This window comes from Bacillus rossius, chromosome 18 (assembly GCF_032445375.1).
Source record: "Bacillus rossius redtenbacheri isolate Brsri chromosome 18, Brsri_v3, whole genome shotgun sequence".
In the NCBI taxonomy this organism is placed as follows: domain Eukaryota; kingdom Metazoa; phylum Arthropoda; class Insecta; order Phasmatodea; family Bacillidae; genus Bacillus; species Bacillus rossius.
The window spans coordinates 16,495,098-16,517,189 of NC_086345.1; the positions used below are offsets into that span (position 1 = coordinate 16,495,098).

Here is a 22,092-nt window from a genome sequence, read left to right on the forward strand (position 1 = left end):
GCGCTGGGGTTGCTTGGTAGGACCCTGCAGGGAGCTGGGAGGAGGACAAAGGAGAAGGCATACTCCACATTGGTCAGGCCAATGTTGGAGTATGCGGCGGCGGTCTGGGACCCCTACCTGGTGACTGAGGTGAAGGAGCTGGAAGGGGTGCAGCGCAGAGCGGCTAGGTGGGTGATGGGAATGTGGAGAAGGAGGGAGGGGCAGGATGGGAAACTGCATAGCCCAACGGAAATGATTAAGGAGTTGGGGTGGGAAACGTTACAGAGGAGAAGAAGAGTGGAAAGGTTGGTCAGGATGTTCAAGGTGCTGAAGGGGGAAGGGGGATGGGGGCAATTGGGAAGCAAAGTACATAGAGGGGAGTACAGAGGACGAAGAGACCACAGATGTAAGCTCCAGAGGGTGTGGAGGCGGACAGAGAGAGGGCGGAACACCTTCCTGGTGAGGACGGGGAGGGAGTGGAATGGGCTGGGGGAGGAAATGGTGGAGGTCAGGGATGGGAGGGAGCTGAGGAGAAAGCTGATGGAGGGGGGGGGGGGGGGAGAGGGGAGTGAGTGGGAGTTCTTGCCACCGGGTGAAAGCCCAATTGCAGGTTAAGTAATAATAAAGCATAAAAGTAAATTCTGCCCGTGCTATGATCTCGAACCATAGTTAATTTTTTTTTTTAAATAAATTAATATTTCGTAACCTTGAAATGCAATCATATTGATTGCCATTTGTTTACGTTTCCGTGCATTGTGGAAGCAGAGGACGCGATAGTGAAATGTCCCGTGAAATCCGTCTCGGTTTCCGTGCCATTGTTGAACGCGTCTAATAGGCGCTTAACTGTCATGACCGTCAATCTATTCTAACTACACAAGGGGAAAATTTCACTACTATTTAAACCTTCTAGTCTGTTAGCAGCATCGAAATGGCGCCCGGGGGGGGGGGGGGGGGATTTCGAACGACGTGCGGACGGACGAACGAACTAAAGCAGGGGTTCCCCATCGTTTCAGCAACTGCGTACCACTTGACATTTTTAGAAACGTTGGTGTACTACTAGGCACTAGGCCTACTCAATCGTATTGTTTTATACATAAATATAAAAGCTATTGTTATTTTTGAAAATTAGGGGGGGGGGATAAAATTTCTATTGCAAAGGGCAGTTCTTATTTATAACACAAAACTCTGAAAACAAACAATGTTAGCCCCCCCCCCCTTTTTTTTTCCAAATTGAGTCCAACTATTAATATTAATATATATATTAGTGGAAAACTTGTTGCTGTTTGTCCATTATCAAACTTTCAATATCAGGGTCAATGGAACTTAACTTGACAGCATTTGATCGCGTACCATCTGCAACGTTGCCAAGTACCGCTAGTGGTACGCGCATCACCGGTTGGGAAACCCGAGCGATTCACTATCGTAGCACGTCCGTCGAATACGTTTTCTTTTTATTTCAATGCTGCCAACATACCAAAAATCTTACGTACTGGTGGAAATTAACTAGTATAGATGTATTACACTGTCGATCATGAAAGTTAAGCACTTAATAAATCATTCAATTATTTTTTTTTTCCTTCTGATATTTATTAAAATATTTTTAGTAGTTAAAAATATGTTCTTACGTATGATAACATTTTGTGAAAGCAGCTAAACAATTAGATTTACTTAAAAACCTTAATAAAACAGTAAAGGTCGCCGGCAATAAGAAGGTTGGTAACATTTCGGAGGTTATTTCATCCGTCCATCCGTCGAAAGTTAAAGCTTGGTAAGGTTTTGACGGAAGGACGGACAAGACGGATCATCGAGTCCAGCGTAACAGATCTTTGGTATCGCACACGGCACAACAACAGAAGTTGAAGCTGCATTAGCGCAAAACAAAATGGTTCTAAACATTCCATTACTTTTACAGCAATTTTCAGTTTCAAACGTTCGAATTTTGTCAGTTATTACCAAACAATTTTTTTTTAACATGAACACAGCCATTTAATTTCACCGTTTTGTTTTCAACGACTATGAATGATCAACTTTAGAGAAATGCCTCTCAAATTTAACACCACTGTGAAATCGGTTTCACCGTTTAACGTTTCAAATGCAATATAAAAAAAAATTCTTTAAATTTTACATGCCGTTGACACTGTGTGTGCTCTATCAGAGAAATGGAGAAGTTCGACAACATTTCTGTTCGTGTGCATTTCTTAGTAATTATTCCGTATCACGTATCCAAGTTAATCCCTTGATCCTGATGGCATGAACTTTGATATGTAATACGGAACTTTTACCCTATTTTCCAAAAGTAGCAGCTGCAACTTCCGTGTGCTGTGTGTATGCTGTTGCTATGTGTAGCGCACCCTTAAACAAACCATACGATTATAAAAAAAAAATAAAAAAAAAACAAGTGAAACTTCTTGCTTATTTAGTATATAGAGAAACATTATTAGTATATTTTTTTATTGATGCGGGTATGATCTTAAATTTAAAAAAAGAATAAAAGTGAGGAGTAGACTAACACAAGCCTCGTTACGAGAGTTCTGTATCATCACTGCTGCGTCATTATCTTTCCTCTGCCGTTTCCCCTTCCGGCCGTTACAAGCAGCATATAGCATGCTTGGCTACGTATCTATCCTCCCCTCCCCCTTTTCTCTGTCGTCATCCCATTCGACCGCTAGCGCACGGGAGTGGTACTTTGGCCGTGCCCGAATTCAAGAACGCATTTACCTCGCGCACTTCACTTGTCCTTGTGGCGTACTTGACGAATCCGGACGGGATCAGTGTTATTTTATTTTATTTTTATTTTATTACATCTCTCTGTAGACCCATATACATTTGGGGTATAGAGAACGTCAATAATTGCACATACAAATTATAACAAAGATTAAAAATTTTAAAAACAAATACAACATATTAACAAATAATAATCACGATTCCAACATGATACAAAAAAGACAACATACTACACCATATTGAATAACAACTACCTATATAAATTATAATATTAAAATGGCATTACCATCCTAACAGGTTGTTTACATCATCTTTTTTTTTTAATAAATAATTTTTTTTTAAATTAAGTTTATATTAGTTATTTTTTAACACTTCTTTAGTGTGTCGCAGTATTTACAGCAATTTTTTTAGTCAACCTTTATTCCGTAGTTGCGATCGTTATGTAGGTACGTGTATGGAGATACCTATTTGTTGAAACGTTTTAATAAACCTGATTAGATTTTTTTTTTTAACAATTCATATATACCTACCAGACAATTATAATGTGAAGATGATTTAACGAGTCTTTGAATTTTAATTCAAATTTAACCTACAAAATGCAATTTTGTAATCATTTACTTATATTCAAAAGAACATCAAACAAGTTCTGTTAGAACATCCTTCCTACTCTCTGATAGAATTCTTTGACCTAATAACAGATAAGAAAACTGAACTCTGGTAAATTTTATTTAAATACATCACAAAAGAGGAGAAAAATATTGAGTTTTGTATACTAACTCTTCACTCTGAGCTTTAGACTTCAGTTTATACAATTTCTTATGTACCCATGTTTTTTTTTTTTTAATCTCTCATACTTTTGAAATTTAAAAGTACTCTGTAATATTTCGTTTTTGTGGTTGTACAGTTTGTTTTTATATATGTATATATTTGTATTAATGACTGGTTCTATATCCCGGAGTCCTTACCTCCATATGTGATCTACAGAACAAAAATTGAATAAATAAAAAAATAAAAAAAATAAATTACTTGCGTATTAGCATACTTAACTTCCAGTTAGGACAGTTATTGTGATATCACTTCCTTTGGACAAGTACCTACGTACGTAGTTTCTACTTCGGGCGAATTTGGGCACACAGGAGAAGAAGAAAAAAAACTTGATACGCATTAAATCGGACTCTTAGCTTTCATTGCAGTGATGCAATAGTTTTTTTTTTTTTGACTGTTGTGTCTTTCTTTGACGATTATGTAATCTCTCCCAGCAGACATGCTATAATTTGTTATTTTTAAACCCGGTGGTCCCATGTCGTCATCTCTTCAAACATATTATTTATAAGGATGAGTTGAAACAGTCACACAGCTGAACCACGTGGTCTCTTGTTTTCCCAAGGTCAGAGTCTGGCCGAATGTTTGCGAACGGACGCAAGCATGACGTCATGGGTCGCGACTGGAATACAGAGTAAACCGAGCGATGACAAACGGAAGGTCAGGGCCGTCTAGGGAAAACTAATGACCCGGGAGGGGTCGTTACCGTAACGCCGAAATGCCACAACGCCGAATGTCAAAATTGACCACAACGCCGACAGATAGAAAACTGCTGTGTACCACAACGCCGAAATAACAACTGAATGAATTTGTGTGTGTTTCTTAAATGTACCTTAACGCCGAAATACCACATTCAAACCTAACCTTACCTAACCTAACCTAGCGTAATATAACCTAACCTAACTTAACCTAGCCTATCCTAACCTAACCTAGTCTAACCTAACCTAGTCTAACCTAACCTAGTCAACCTAACCTAACCTTTGTGGCAGTCCTGCAATGACATTTTTCGGCGTTTGTGTATTTCGGCGTTGTGGTACACAGCAGTTTTCTAGCTGTCGGCGTTGTGGTCAATTTGGCATTTCGGCGTTGTGGTATTTCGGCGTTGTGGTGCGTCCCCACCCGGGCGGAAGTAATTTTTTTTATGGGACCCCACTCCACATTACTCAATAAATAATTTCAGTACTCGCCAGATATGTTTTAACATCCAACCTTTGTAACGAGCTGCGAATACACTTACTTACAGTACGAAACCCGTACAAGAAATTTAACGTAGAATTCTTTAAATACCCTAATTGTGTTTTCAGTTACGTTTCTTGACGCGAATCACGTAGTTTCCGCACCCGCCGCTAGAATTCGCTGCCGGAGCAACTACGTCATCTATCGAACCGTTTGATTAGCAGACCGAAATTTTAAACAATACAATGAAACTGGTCCGATAAATTAAAAATAAAAAAAATTCTAAACCCCGGATTTGGACCTGGTTTTCAACAAGGAATTTTTATTTTATTAAAATGCTGCCCAGCTTGTTAAAATTTCATTAAAAAGTTTCCCTTTGGCTTTGTAAACTTTGGTTCGCGCCATCCGCCACAGATGGCAGCACCGTGGTTACACATTTCCGTTCCATGCGACTTCCGTTCCATTCACGAAATTACTCCCGCCAATTGCTGTGTACCGAGAACTAAGATGTCGCACATCAAAAAATGTCAATACTCAACTTTACATCGGCCATAGCTGTAAATGTGATCTGCGCATGTCGCTTAACTTGTACCTAAGGTTCCCAATTTATTTCAATAGCAATAGACTTGTAAGTTTTTGCACTATTAGGGTAAACTCACGCATTAAACAAAATGTGTGCGTGGAGTCAACACTTCTTAGTATAGTATAGTAGTATAGTAGTTCTATTGTCCAAGTCGACTACAAAAATTATACAATTATATTGTACATGTAGTATAGGACTCGTCAAGAATATTAAACATTATGAATACACATTTAAGTACAATCATATACACATACACAAAAATAATAGTACAAAACAAATAATGTACATCATATAACAATAATAATACATTTTTAGCATAGTTTTGCTTCCATGAAATCATTAATAGAATAAAAACTGAATTATTAGGTAGGTTATATGAAGAAAAAAATTCTCTTTGGCTGAGGTTGCAGATAAAAAAAATGCAGGTATGCAAGCTCTAAATTATGGAATTATGCAAGTGTGCTGCGCAATGTCTACCTGTCCCCTGCCGGTTTCCCCCACCACTTATCTAATTATTCCCCCTCATGTGATCGGAATTTTCGTAACGCTCGAATATCGTAGTCCCCCTCAGCAAATAAGTTTAACACACATACACATACACACACGCGGGATTCGAGAATTTTTCCGCCCCCTTCAAGTGTTTCTTGGCTGCCTAGTAAACGGCTGTAAAAAATAATTTTACTGGACGTAGTCTACGTATCTCCAGGGCAGCAGGTATCTGAAGATGGCGACTGCAAGGTCGACCGAAACGTCGGTGAAATCTTCGCCTTCTACGCGGCTACAATCCAGAATCCAGGCAATTTGCAGGGCAATGACCCCCGAAAAGCTTGCGATCCCTGTGAACTATTGTAACTCTCAAATATACATATGTATTTGATCTCATTGCGGTTAGTATAGGCTATATATTCCAGTACTTCCAAGTATTACTGTCAGTCAGTAATAATTACTAATTCAGAAATGTAGTCACAGAACTATGGAATGTTATGAATTGAATACGAAAAGAAAAAAAAAACCACAAACTGAAGGACGTCTCAAAATCTGTATTTCGTATGATAAACATCGTTTTTTTTGTAATAATAAAGTAAACCTTTTGTAAAGTACTTGACAAAAATATGAATCCTAAAACTTATTAATTTTTTTTAAAAAAATTTATGTGATTTACAAGCTTCTGTAATTTTTTTTAATAAATGGACAAATTAATTATCTCGTTACTGTATAGAAGTGTATCTTCTAGTGTATATTCTAGTGTGTATTCTAAACAGCATAGTGTTTGTTGAACGCTTGTTGAATTAAATGTGTGCTTAAAATGAGATTACTGACGGCTGGAAGCTGGCAGTACTGTATTACTAAAATCATTTGAGAATAATTACACAATAATTAAATTACATTAATTTATCTTACAGATATGATAACATTTATATTGTGAAGCCAATTGTATTGACCTGTAGCATTTAAAATTTATAGTATGTGAACTCTGGATTAATAGGTCTTCAATAGGTTTTATCCTCCCCAAGTTTTAACAGAGTATATCGTAAGCGGAGAAACGTAGCGGACGTCTCCATTTTTCGGCGTACTCCCGTTTATCTACCACCCATTCATTCCTGCCAATGCTCCATTAGCATATCATCACTCCCTCGTCGTCTCTAATGACCGCGATTAATGTATTCGAACGTGTCACTTACTTATAGGGAAAAAAAAATTTCCGTACTTTCACGAAAGATTCATTTGGAAACCAGTTGCCAAGAAATAGTTTGTAAAAAAAATATACATATTGTAACTTTGTACGTATAACACTTGGCTATAGTTTATTCTTGCATGTATGAGTTAATGCGGAGTGTTTCGTACGAAAATTGCAGCAAAATTTTTATATACATACATATATATATATATATATATATATATATATATATATATATATATATATATATATATATATATATATATTTAACCAATAGAAAAGATTATCGAATATTCAGTAATATTTTTATTTTTATTTACTAATAACTTTAAACTAGTGGAGGTACTGGGACAACACATTATTACTACGAGCACTATTTTGTGGTGTCACAGTTGTTTTGATGTAAAATGTACAAATTTACTAATATTTTTAATTTTACGTGACTATTTCTGTTCCGTTTACAAAGAAATATACGTATTTGCAGTGAATGTTCGCCCTTTAAAAAAAATACTACGTCCGGGTCAAGCCCATGGCCGGTCGGGCGACGGGACTATACGGCGCGGAAACCCTTAATATTGATTTTCTCCCCCGACGTACGTACGTATGTGTGTCAGTGTTTGTGTCTGTGTCGCAGGGCGCCGTTGGGACCGGCTCTGACGCATGCGCCGGCGCCGGCAAGTCGTCTGCGCCGGGCCAAGATGGCGGCCGCGTGTCGACGCGTCCAGGGGTCGTCGGGCTCGCCTTCGCCGTCGTAGGAGCTGGAGGAGGAGTTGGGGACGACGACTACGACGATGACGACGATGTCAGCGCCGCCTACAGCTCGTGGAGGTTCTGGAAGGAGCCTCTGCCCCGATGCGACGTCTTGGCGAGCGGCGAAGACCTCGTGAAGCGCTGGTGGGTCGAGTCCCAGGAGACGCGCGTCTGCCACGACGACGACGACGACGTCGAAGACGTCGAAGATGGCGACGAAGAAGACGTACTGTCCGGCTCCATCGTGGTGATAGACCCCCGCTCCCCGGAGATCCTGCCGACGACGACTGGGACGACGGGCGGATTCTCTTCGTCGACGTTCATCCAGAACCTGAGGCCCATCTCCAACTTCTTCAGGTCGATCCGCCGCAGCATGGGGAACCTGCAGGGCTCAGGCGACGGCAAGTCCCGTGGTGGGGGGAGGAGCCCGGGGAAGGCGAAGAAGGGGAACAAGAAGGAGCAGGCGGCGAAGAGGTCCGCTCCGAAGAAGCAGCAGCAGCAGCAGAAGGGTGGAGGAAGTGTAGGAGGAGGAAGTGTAGGAGGAGGAGTAGGGGAAGAGGAGGCGAGACCCCCCACCTACCTAGTCACGGACTCGTGGCGACGCGCGAACCGCCAGCAGCTGACGCCGGCCAGCCGCGAGTCGAGCTCCGAGTCTGTGTTCACGGACCCCCTGACGCCGCACAGCGGCCAGCTGTCCGACGGCGACATGGTCAGCGGCCGCCAGCCCGGCGCGGTAGACGTGGACGAGGTCACGCTGACCCTGGTGGAGGAGCCGTCCACGGACCACTCGGAGGCTTCTTCGGCGGTGTTCGTGGCCGAGCCGCCGCCGCCGCAGCAACCGCCCCCGGAGCAACAACAGCAACAGCAGCAACAGCAACAACCCCGCCCCCGGCCGCAGTCGCACAGCCTGGACGCGCTGGACGAGGAGGCGGCTACGACCACTCCCGCCGCCCCCGGAGACAGGTCGCGCAGCGCCGACGAGCTGGACGATGACTCCTCCCCCGCCCCCGGCTCCGCCGCCGCCCCCAGGCAACAGCCGCCGCCGAGCTTCACCGTCGTGCGCCACCGGAAGGTGGAGCTCAACCCGACGCGCCTCAGCGAGCACTGCCTCGCATCCGGTGAGTAGCCGCCGCCGCCGCTCTGTCCGGTGTCGCGTGTGTGGTTACCTGTTCGCGTCCCGAGAGACGTGACAGACCAGGATAAGGTGCCCGAGAGACTTGATAGACTCGGATTAGGTGCCCGAGAGACGTGACAGACCCGGATAAGGTGCCCGAGAGACGTGACAAACCTGGATTAGGTGCCCGAGAGACGTGACACCCGGATAATTTGCCCGAGAGACGTTACAGACCTGGATAAGGTGCCCGAGAGACGTTACAGACCTGGATAAGGTGCCCGAGAGACGTTACAGACCTGGATAAGGTGCCCGAGAGACGTTACAGACCTGGATAAGGTGCCCGAGAGACGTTACAGACACGGATAAGGTGCCCGAGAGACGTGACAGACACGTATAAGGTGCCCGAGAGACGTGACAAACCTGGATTAGGTGCCCGAGAGACGTGACACCCGGATAATTTGCCCGAGAGACGTTACAGACCTGGATAAGGTGCCCGAGAGACGTTACAGACCTGGATAAGGTGCCCGAGAGACGTTACAGACCTGGATAAGGTGCCCGAGAGACGTGACAGACACGGATAAGGTGCCCGAGAGACGTGACAGACCCGGATAAGGTGACCGAGAGACGTGACAAACCTGGATTACGTGCCCGAGAGACGTGACAGACCCGGATAAGGTGACCGAGAGACGTTACAGACCTGGATAAGGTGCCCTAGAGACGTGACAGACACGGATAAGGTGCCCGAGAGACGTGACAGACCCGGATAAGGTGACCGAGAGACGTGACAAACCTGGATTAGGTGCCCGAGAGACGTGACACCCGGATAATTTGCCCGAGAGACGTTACAGACCTGGATAAGGTGCCCAAAAGACGTGACAGACACGGATAAGGAGCCCGAGAGACGTGACAGACCCGGATAAGGTGCCCGAGAGATGTTACAGACCTGGATAAGGTGCCCGAGAGACGTGACACCCGGATAATTTGCCCGAGAGATGTTACAGACCTGGATTAGGTGCCCTAGAGACGTGACACACGGATAAGGTGCCTGAGATACGTGACAGACCCGGATAAGGTGCCTGAGAGACGTGACAGACCCGGATAAGGTGCTTGAGAGACGTGACAGACCCGGATAAGGTGCTTGAGAGACGTGACAGACCCGGATAAGGTGCCCGAGAGTCGTGACAGACCTTGATTAGGTGCCCGAGAGTCGTGACAGACCTTGATTAGGTGCCCGAGAGACGTGACAGACCTGGATAAGCGCCTTGTTACACTCCAGGGATGGGGATTCCTTTTTTAGTCAACCACAGGTTATCTGAATGGGTTACTGGGATGGGTAGTCTCAACCTCTCGTCGCAGCTCGTATCCAAAACATCTCCAGGTCACAGTGGAATGGCGTATACACTCCCCTATGGCTCTTTTCGGCGGTGTACTTCTGCTCTGACATGAGTGGTTACCTACTTATTATTCCCTGAATAATCTGTAACATGCAACTGCATGAAGTTTTTTTTATCACCTCGGTGGTCTGCGCCATGTTGGTTTTACGCCCAAAAAAAACATTGGCCGTCTCACGCTTAATTTGCAGTACACTTTAAATGGCGCCTGCATATATATCCGAACCGGCTACTTAACAACAACAAAAAATACTTATTTCGTATACTACATTTAATTGTTGTAAGTTTTAATTTTTTTTTAAATTTGTTGATTTCTCTAAGACCATTAAGTTAGTGTGTGTTTGCAGTATTATTACAGTTGTTATACTACCAAAAAGAAATCAATGATAAAAACTAATTGTTATTTAACATAGAAGCTTTTTTGTAGCAGTCGGTCAATATAAATAACAAGACATTCCATAAATTAAGTTGCTATTATCTAAAAGGTATATGTAATTAATAGGTATAAAATTATGTAAAAAAAAAAAAAATTCGCAAAAAAATAAAATTTTGAAACCTCTTTCAATTACAACTCCTTAGAATGCAATTATTAAAGAGTACGTATCAGGTGAAAAACAACAGGAAAATGAATTTTCGAAATTCTAGTTACAAACTTTACTTTGAAAAATACAACTTTTCAGAAACATTAAAAAAAAGTTATTACATTACATAGTTTTGTATAGAGCGTAGTTTCCATAGATGCGGCCTTTCAGTCCAAATAATTATTTGCTGAAAAGTAAAATTTAAACATAAATCCAAAGAAAAATTAAACAACCCTAAACAAAATTACTGTCAACAATTTAAATTATTAACAAAAACAAAACTAAAGGAAACAATTTTAAGTATTGAGAACTAAGCTAGGAACACCTTACTTTACTAAAATAAATCATTTATATACATTGTGGTGGTATATGGTGGTATACTGGTGGTATATGGTGTATATCTGGCAACAGATCACACAGAAACAAGGACAGCTCTTAAGGGCTGAAATCGCGCATTGGCGAGATATCGTAAGTGCTCACTACAGATTAAGAATGAGACACGCCCTAGTGATAGCATCTTCGAAAACTGGTTTTAGTGACTGTGTTTTATGTTTAATCAGTGTGTACTTGCAATATAATTTTCTTCCACGAATGGAATGGCTTCCTGTTATGGGGAACCACATAGGCGTAAACAAACCACCCTATAATTATTCAGTTGTGCGCCGAAAATATGTCAATGCTTTCGTGCATTTCCTTGCCACCTTGCAAACACAGAAAATATTGAACTTCTCTGTCTCAGTCTGGCTTTCGTATGCCATTTATCTTTAAAATACAAGTATAGTCTGACCTGCTGAATCTAAATGTTTAAATATTTTGCTAACCTTTTTAGCAAACAGTATTTTGTAATAAATGGTGCATTGTAAAATGTTGGGCACGTTTACACAGTGTGGGAAAAAAAAGGCACGCCAACGAATATGTGTAAAAGTGCCCCGTTGCCACGTTTATAGTACAGCTGAAATGATATAAAAAAAATTTTTTTTAAGAGACTTCACATATCAGTCAAGTATTGTGATTTGTATGAAGATAACTTCTTTTTCAGAATGTACACGTCAATATTGTTTTATTTTCTGAAGTTAAGGTTATTTTAACTCTTAAAGATCCAACAAAATGTACCCATGTTGAGAAAAAAACTAACCTTATAAATACGAGAAATAAAAAAATTTGGTTGTCTTTAAAGTCGGTTTACGGACGATAGTTTAACGTGACAACGTAATAACAAAACATTGATGAAATGATTGCATACTTTTATGAATAAAATTGAATCATTTTAATTGAATTTTTATTTTGTATGGATACAAAGGAGTGAAATGAAATCTACAGTTTAATTGATAAATGTACTTTTATTTGCACTCATTGATTCAAATATGTTTATTACTTTAACTATAACTTTTATACATGTTTGCTAACTTCTTCTAATCTGTGTTATTCTGGATAGGACGATGATAGGAAAAGTAGGAAACGAATGGGAGTGTTTCAAGTTTAATGTGCCTCGAAAAAGTCAAATCGATGGTTGTTCCAATCGAGTGGAAGAGAGATAGATGCGGCGCATGCGTGCAATGAGCGTAACGGGACACGACACTTTTTTCGTGCGTGCAGCCGGCGTTCATCGATTTATTAGACGTTGTCACGTCAAAAAAATGTTTTACAGTGTATAGCGCTAGTTTTTTTTTTCTCGTCTCTCGCCGTCACGTGGCCATGACTGCGGCTATCTCGCTCCGGGGTCATCGACCTCCAGCTAGGTTACCGCGTGTTACTAGGACGAGCGATCTCCATAGTCGTTCGGTCGTTAATTCCCCCGTTCAGCCCGGCTCGAGAGGCCTTATAACCGTCGACGCTTCTACGCAAGAATGCGCGGGTGACGGGATCATTCGAGCTGGAATCGAACAACAGCCTCCACGCGAGGTGTGCGATGGCAGTTGAAATTAGGGAAGCCTAAGATGTACATCAAGTTCTGTCCCCGCCCGAACACGCCCGAATATTCACCTTCGGCCAACCTCGGGTTTATATACATATACTTATATTTCTCTGTTTATTTTAATGTAGCTATACTAACCTAGCTAACCGTCCATAGTGTTTTAATGTAGCTAACCTAACCGACCACTTTTAATATTTGAATTCATTTTTCCTGCGCAAAAAATAAAACAAATCCCGAGGTTGGCCGAAGGTGAATATTCGGGCGTGTTCGGGCAGGGACAGAACCTGATGTAAATCTTAGGCTTCTCTCCACGATAGGTGTGTGATGGCAAGGAAATTATTTCCTGAACCAGAGATGAGGCAGCTGGTGGTCCGCGGGCCACTTCCGGGAAATACAGCATGTCCGTGAAAAGAAAGACCCAGTTATATAATTTAATAGTATCGACTGTAAGCGTTAATAAAGATCGCACGCTTTTCACGGCCATTGCCTGCATTTTCTTGGCTTCTGGGTGTAGGCCGTGTCAGGGTAATTGTCTTGCGACGTTTCGGCAGTCACAAAGAAAACGAGACTATACGAGGCTACAAGTCTAAAAGACTACAAGGTTATGTGGCTACGAGAAAACATTGCTCTAACTGGACGGTGTTATGTAAAAATTGGGTTAACCCACAAACATTTTCAACTGAATAAATTGAGCTCAATGTTGAACACACAATAACCGGTATTGTGGCAGTGCGTTGAATGTTTGGTCGCAAGATGGCATAGTAGCAAGGAATGTCGGTTAAAAAAAATTAGCAGCTCAATTAAAAGTGTCATTTTACCTACACAATATTATTTCAATAACTTTTATTTTTCCTTTTGTTGGTTAACTCATTTATGCATAACACCATTCAACTGTCTTTGACTCATTTCAGCTGCGAGAGTTAATTTATTTCATGCAAATTAACTTGTTGCAAATAGTTCCGATTCTTGCCAACAGATGTCGCCACGTAATTGTGTGAGGTAATTTTTTTTAATGTGGTATGCGGGATGCTCACTAACGGTGCAAGAGAAGGAATGCTTTCCTAGACATCAAGGAGAATAAAGTTCGTCTTCCATGATGGTGCTTCTCAGCTGTCTCAAGGCATATTATTTGAGTAATGGATTTTTTTGTTTGAATTCCACCGGATAAAAATATTTTAAGTGATAATTTGGTAGCAGAAATTCACAAATTACAAATAACTCCGAATAAAATTGCGTAATTCATAAAGTAAGAATATTTTCGTGCGCAGAGATGTATTTCTAATAAATAACCAGAAGCACTCGGAGAACATCAGTAGAAGTCTCGACAGGAATAATAATACCATCAGAATATGGACAGAAATAATTTATTATGAGCACACGGTGAAAACTAACGTACTTTTCCCCTAATCAACACCAGCAAATCACAGAAAAAATTAATTAGAACGAATTTGTTAGCGTACATGGTACGGACGATTATGTACCAGGATTTAGATAAAAATTACAAGACTTACAAACAATTCGAACGGATTTGATGTTGTGATGACTTAGATAATTATGCATTTATTTTTGTATTTCAACCCACATTTATTTACCGTTCGCAGAAGTGGTTAGTTGTATCAAAAAAAAATATTAACTACTATGTACGCTTTTAGCATGAACCAATGCAATAAGCAGAAAAGTTTTTAATGTTTTCCATAAAACATAGTTTTGCCTTTAAATTTATCAACCCCGTTTCTCAATCACGATTTACAAGCACAATAGCCCCCCCCCCCTCACCACCCACAGTGATGGACATCTTAATTCCAGGGGAGCCTATGTATACAGGGCGAGTCTGAATTCGACCGAAGAACTTGGGTCGTCTGTTTTATCACAAGAAGATATGTTTTTAAACCTTTATACGATTTACGGTATAAAGCGCTTCCAAAAGCTGGTAAACTTCTTTGAATTTTTAATTGTAAATAATAATTTTTTAAAATGGAAAACTGAAGGTCTGCATTTTTTGGGGTAGAAGGGGGAGGTGGGGTTGGACAACTTCATTTTCCACATTTTATTTGGTTGGTTACTATCCCCTTATTATTTATTTTTTTGCTATAGCCACCGTATTGCGGTCGTTGTAGCAAAATTCATTCACTTGAAGGTAACCCAGGCCGTTCAGTGTTACATCTCAAATACTTTTCTATTATTTAGAATAGAAAACTTTGTTCAGCCCCAACTTCGAAGACGTACACCAGCCCCTGCGAAGCAGTTAATTTTTGTCTTGGCGGTCGTGTCCAGACTCTCTCTGTATGCACACGTGCTTGTGTCCCAGCTCGTGAATAAACTCTAGCCGAGCCAAGACTCCCTCTGTATGCACACGTGCTTGTGTACCAGCTCGCGAAGAAACTCTAGCCGAGCCAAGACTCCCTCTGTATGCACACGTGCTTGTGTCCCAGCTCGTGAAGAAACTCTAGCCGAGCCAAGACTCCCTCTGTATGCACACGTGCTTGTGTCCCAGCTCGTGAAGAAACTCTAGCCGAGCCAAGACTCTCTGTATGCACACGTGCTTGTGTACCAGCTCGTGAAGAAACTCTAGACGAGCCAAGACTCTCTGTATGCACACGTGCTTGTGTCCCAGCTCGTGAAGAAACTCTAGCCGAGCCAAGACTCTCTGTATGCACACGTGCTTGTGTACCAGCTCGTGAAGAAACTCTAGACGAGCCAAGACTCTCTGTATGCACACGTGCTTGTGTCCCAGCTCGTGAAGAAACTCTAGCCGAGCCAAGACTCTCTGTATGCACACGTGCTTGTGTCCCAGCTCGTGAAGAAACTCTAGCCGAGCCAAGACTCTCTGTATGCACACGTGCTTGTGTCCCAGCTCGTGAAGAAACTCTAGCCGAGCCAAGACTCCCTCTGTATGCACACGTGCTTGTGTCCCAGCTCGTGAAGAAACTCTAGCCGAGCCAAGACTCCCTCTGTATGCACACGTGCTTGTGTCCCAGCTCGCGAAGAAACTCTAGCCGAGCCAAGAGTCTCTCTGTATGCACACGTGCTTGCGTCCCAGCTCGTGAAGAATCTCTAGCCGAGCCAAGACTCCCTCTGTATGCACACGTGCTTGTGTCCCAGCTCGTGAAGAAACTCTAGCCGAGCCAAGACTCCCTCTGTATGCACACGTGCTTGTGTCCCAGCTCGCGAAGAAACTAGCCGAGCCAAGACTCCCTCTGTATGCACACGTGCTTGTGTCCCAGCTCGCGAAGAAACTAGCCGAGCCAAGACTCCCTCTGTATGCACACGTGCTTGTGTACCAGCTCGCGAAGAAACTAGCCGAGCCAAGACTCCCTCTGTATGCACACGTGCTTGTGTCCCAGCTCGTGAAGAAACTCTAGCCGAGCCAAGACTCCCTCTGTATGCACACGTGCTTGTGTCCCAGCTCGTGAAGAATCTCTAGCCGAGCCAAGACTCCCTCTGTATGCACACGTGCTTGTGTCCCAGCTCGTGAAGAAACTCTAGCCGAGCCAAGACTCCCTCTGTATGCACACGTGCTTGTGTCCCAGCTCGCGAAGAAACTAGCCGAGCCAAGACTCCCTCTGTATGCACACGTGCTTGTGTCCCAGCTCGCGAAGAAACTAGCCGAGCCAAGACTCCCTCAATATGCACACGTGCTTGTGTCCCAGCTCGCGAAGAAACTCTAGCCGAGCCAAGAGTCTCTCTGTATGCACACGTGCTTGTGTACCAGCTCGTGAATAAACTCTAGCCGAGCCAAGACTCCCTCTGTATGCACACGTGCTTGTGTCCCAGCTCGTGAAGAAACTCTAGCCGAGCCAAGACTCCCTCTGTATGCACACGTGCTTGTGTCCCAGCTCGCGAAGAAACTAGCCGAGCCAAGACTCCCTCTGTATGCACACGTGCTTGTGTCCCAGCTCGCGAAGAAACTAGCCGAGCCAAGACTCCCTCTGTATGCACACGTGCTTGTGTCCCAGCTCGTGAAGAAACTCTAGCCGAGCCAAGAGTCTCTCTGTATGCACACGTGCTTGTGTACCAGCTCGTGAATAAACTCTAGCCGAGCCAAGACTCCCTCTGTATGCACACGTGCTTGTGTCCCAGCTCGTGAAGAAACTATAGCCGAGCCAAGACTCCCTCTGTATGCACACGTGCTTGTGGCCCAGCTCGTGAAGAAACTCTAGCCGAGCCAAGACTCCCTCTGTATGCACACGTGCTTGTGTCCCAGCTCGCGAAGAAACTCTAGCCGAGCCAAGAGTCTCTCTGTATGCACACGTGCTTGTGTACCAGCTCGTGAAGAAACTCTAGCCGAGCCAAGACTCTGTATGCACACGTGCTTGTGTACCAGCTCGTGAATAAACTCTAGCCGAGCCAAGACTCTGTATGCACACGTGCTTGTGTCCCAGCTCGCGAAGAAACTCTAGCCGAGCCAAGACTCCCTCTGTATGCACACGTGCTTGTGTCCCAGCTCGCGAAGAAACTCTAGCCGAGCCAAGAATCTCTCTGTATGCACACGTGCTTGTGTCCCAGCTCGTGAAGAAACTCTAGCCGAGCCAAGAGTCTCTCTGTATGCACACGTGCTTGTGTCCCAGCTCGTGAAGAAACTCTAGCCGAGCCAACTCCGTAAGCACGCGGCAATGCCGGAAGGCAGGAAGTTTGCATCGAGTTTCCGTTCTCACGGTGACCTTGGAACAGTTAGACAGCCATAACGGAGTTCAACGAACTGCGCCTGTCGCGGTGAAAAAGTACACTCGACAAGGCAAGGAAGATTATTAAAGAGTCGTCAACTAAATGCTAGTAACCAACGCCCTTATTTTCTTCGGACATCAGCGAACTGTGCGGTATCCACAGGCAACCTTACGGCCTGAAAGTCGTTATATTTTCAAAAGTAAATGTTGGAAAATTGAATATTAAAAAAAAAGCTTCAATTGATTGGTTTAGCCGAAGCTTCGCACAGGTGTACTATAAGGTAAAAGGGGGGGGGGGGGGGAAGCCTCCCTCATTTGTGCCATTTTTGTCCGATGTTGCCCTTTAAAGAACTTTGCGGAAGATTTTAGGTCTATATTTTATGTATCTCTCTGGGGAAAAAAATGTTTTGGAAAATTGCGGCTGTTATCTTGCCCATAAAAAAATTGTTTTTATTCATACAGTAAAACTCAACTGTTTAATGGGAAATTAAATTACTGTTACGAATAAAAATAAATCCAAAAATAGTTTTGATCCCATTGACTGGTACAAGGCGAGGATTTTTTTTTTTGGCATGAGAAAACTTGGCGGACGTTACTGACTGCCTGGTCTGGTACGTTTTTCAGGCGTCTCATTTTGCATCTAACAGGGATACCATCATCGCCAGTAGCGGACCCAGGGGCGGAGCTGAATGCGGCCCCTAACCTCCTGTCTTGTGCCTGTAAATAATCAGTTTTGACGGGGATCGTGAAATAAATTGACTTTTTAAAAATTCGCTGCGAAACTTAGTGACCACAAAATGGCCCGAGTCAAAATTTTTAATTTAATTTCGAGGGGAAATTTAGTTTTATTTTTCACGTTAAAACTCGTGTGTTGTCCGGCCCTCCTTTGGTTTTGTTTGGGTGGGGGTATAAGAGAGAGGGTGTGATTTAAAATATTTAGCTGAGCAGCGCTGGCCTTGGATCGGATGGTTTTCGAGCCTTGTGGTTTGAACGTAGAGAAACGTGCAGGTTGTTGATGCAGCCTTGATTTCGGCCGGGGAGAGCGTTGAAACCGGTTCTGCGGGCGTCGTGCGTATCGGTTAGGGAGGGGTGGGGGTTAGATGGTGTAGTGGGAGGGGGTAGGAGGAAAGTGATTGTGGGGGGAGGAGGGGAGGGATAGCTGGTGATGGGAAGCCTTCATTTCACAGACGAGAGAGCCACACCCGAAGTTCCCCGAAGTTCATGCTCGCTTTTTTTTTTTTCCGTTCTATCTCATTGTATAAACCGGTGTGGCATTAAATTTTGCGGTCGATTAGGATAGGTTAGCTGCATTATAAATACTTTAAAACATTGTGGATGATGGTTGGTTATATTAGGTAAGTATAGCTACATTAAAAATACTGTAAAAACATTTCATGGTTGCTTAGCAAATAACTTTTTAATGTGTGAGGTATCCAGGGCTAGGAAACGGTTTACATGATTTCACAGTATCTTTAATGTAGCTATCCTAACCAAATCAACCAGTCCACAATGTTTTAAAGTATTTATAACGTAGCTAACCTATCCTTATTGACCATTAGTTATCATGAGATGTCCAAAATAAACATTCACGGGATATGGGGCGTTCCGAGAATATTTGTGGAAGACAAAGACTTCCTAGATTTTATGCGGTATGAGAAATATACAAATCCACGAAGTACGTTTCTTCAATTAGGAAATTTCCTCTATAAAAAAAAATTAAATACCGTTGCCTTGTTTATGGCCTTTCCTTTCATCAACACCGCCATATTTGTTTACAATGAACCAAAAAAAAAAAAGAAGATGCACGATCGGGTGTTTGGCTCTCTCGTCTGTGAAAAGAAGGCTTCCCAGCTGATGGGCTGAGCGGTGAGGGGAGGAGGGGTGGTATAGTGGGTGGGTTGAGGAGGGGGGATAGCAGGTGTTGGAAGGGGAAGAAAGCTATGGTCCACTGTCGCTCCTGAGGAGGTCACGGTATGCAACCTCGTCTGCCATGGCTGGCCAATCCCCTCCTAGCACATGATGCACGTGACCTTTTCTGCATGGTTAAAAACCCGCATGTTTAGAGCGTGTAGGGCTTGCCCTGAGACGCACTTAGAGTCTTCCCTACCTAGACCCCTCCCTTACACACTTAGTTTTAACTTAGGTTAGGAAAAAAAAAAAAACGGTATGCAACCTGTGGTCGAAGACCCACCCTCTGCATTCCCCCCCCCCCCCATCGTCATATCCTCGCACGTATTTTTGTTTTTAGACGCGTTGACACGTCAACGCTCGGTACACGGCATTTGTCGGGGAGTAATTTCGCGAATGGAACGGAAATGCGCAGAACAAAAGCTCACAATGCCAAAGAGAAACTGATAGTATTAACCGTTTAAACGAATTTGAAAAAAAGATGGGCAGTCTTTTAATATATTTCCTTGTCTAAAATCGTGCCGGGGTTTTAGTACTTTTTTTTTTTTAAATCTTTTTAGCTTTCATCGGAACCGTTTCATTATATATATATTTTTTATAAATATCGCTCTTTAAATTCAGTGTTTCGATAGTCGATGTAAGTCTAGCGGCGGGTGCGGAAACTACGTGTGGTTCGCGTCCAGAAATTCAGTTAAAAAAAAACACAATTTGCGAAATTTTATCACGCTCGGCATTGGTTTAAAGCGGCGGTTCCCAACCACTAGTGGGTCGCGGAAGGTTTTTACAGGTAGGTCGCGACTCGATCATAAAACTATCAGAAACCATCGATTGAACCACCAGAAAAGATAAGAAAAATCGGAACAAATCGAATTGTGTTTTGATTGTTTTCTTGGTTCTTGATTGTTGGCATCTGGGGCAGACAACAGGACCACTACCTGGGAAGCCTAAGATGCACATAAAGTTATGCCATTCCCGGTTACACCCGAACACTTCACCTTCGGCCAACCTCGGGTTTATTTATACCTATATATTTATATTTCTCTGTTTATTTTAATGTAGCCATACTAACCGTCCATAAGTGTTTTAAAGTGTTTTTAATGTAGCTAACCTAACCTACCACTTTTGATATTTGAATTCATTTTTCCTGCGCAAAAATAAAACAAATCCCGAAGTTAGCCGAAGGTGAATTGTTCGGGTGTAATCGGGAATGGCAGAACTTTATGTGCATCTTAGGTCTCCCCCACTACCTCCCTCCCAGATGACTCGCAGTCACACACAGGCGGTGCACACTCTGGCAACACCGCTTCCCCCCTCCAGTTCTACCGCCACGCCACGTGAGCACTACTGTTCGTTCACTAAGGGAAGCCTACGACGTACATTATGTACTGCGCAGACCCGAACAAGCCCGAACATCTACCTTCGGCCAACGTCGGCATTAAAATGATTTGACAGTATTTTTAATGTAGTTTTTTCTAACCTAACATAACCAACCATGCACAATTTTGTAAAGTAATAAACAAAAAAAAACTGACGAAGTTGGCCGAAGGTAGATATTCGGGCTTGTTCGGGTCTGTGCAATAACAGAATGTACATCATAGGCTCTTCGTTCACCTAACCTCAGTCACTCAGTCCTACTGTGTATATCGTGCAGTGAGTTACATATTCCGTTATATACATATTGTTAAATAAATAACCGTTTTGCTACAAATTCCTTGTATTTTGTCAACCGTTTTCAAATCAGAACACAAATTTATTGTTTATCAATAATAAATCTGTAATGATAATGTTCGCGGGCTTTCACGGCCATTGTCTGAAGTAGCTTGGCTTCTGGGTCGTAGTCGTAGTCCTAGTCCGCGTCCTTGGCGAATAATCCCTGATGATGGCAACTGCAATGTCGACCGAAATGTCGGTGCATTATTCGCCAAAGACGCGGCTACTACCCAGAAGCCAAGCTACTTCAGACTAATCTGTATCTTTAAAAAATCATATATATGCAATATTGGATGGTAAATCTTCTTCTCTACTCTATATATATATATATATATATAATGAAAATGGTCTTCGTTTGAGGCTCAATCACGCCTAAACCACTGATCGTATCGACATGAAACTACCACCATTCGATGCGAAATTTTTCCTAGATGGTTTATGGCTATTTATTTTTTGAATTCTAACGTTCCTTAATTTTTTTATTGCTGTTTTACTTTTATGAACATTTATCCCGCTAATAAAAACAAAAGACAAGCGTTTTCTCTTGATTCTTTTGTTTTCATGGATTTCAACGGAGTTTACTAAACGGATTATGTTCTTTTACATTCAGCTAAGAAGCCACAGCGAAGCGTGGCAGGGTACAGCTAGTTATATATAAGGAAGGGACACGATATAAGTATAAGTAAGGTTTTTTACCTCACCATGGACCGATGGACCGTGGAGGTATTCCGATAAGGAAAAGTGGGTCGCCAGCTGAAAAAGGTCGGTAACCACTCGTTCAAAGCATTTAACGTTAAATTTCGTCAGAGGCTCGAGTTTCGTATTATAACACGCGTACACGTGAATTCTCTCGTTACCGAGTTTAGTGTCACACATAAGTGGCTAGTACTAAAAGACTCATTCGCCATTTTTTGTCTTTATTACTATTATTTACGGACTATCACTTGTTTTCGTTGTTCTTCGACAAATATTTTCACTGGATATACACTTAGTGTAGTATCATCAGTGTAAAAAATGCGTGTTAGTGATGATAATTAGCAAGACTTTTTTTTTGCACCCGTAGTTAGTGAATGTCTGTTGAAAATATTTGTTGCAGA

General features: G+C 42.7%; 1 protein-coding gene across 3 annotated transcripts in view; it reads left to right on the top strand.

The window, feature by feature from the left end:
* LOC134541120 (protein cappuccino) overlaps nucleotides 1-22,092 on the top strand; it is a 136,739-nt gene that overhangs the window by 2,587 nt on the left and 112,060 nt on the right. For all 3 annotated transcript variants that reach the window (XM_063384301.1, XM_063384300.1, XM_063384302.1), the window contains exon 2: nucleotides 7,597-8,830. In XM_063384301.1, the coding sequence (XP_063240371.1) occupies nucleotides 7,597-8,830 (1,234 nt within the window). The remainder of the gene's footprint in view (nucleotides 1-7,596; nucleotides 8,831-22,092) is intronic.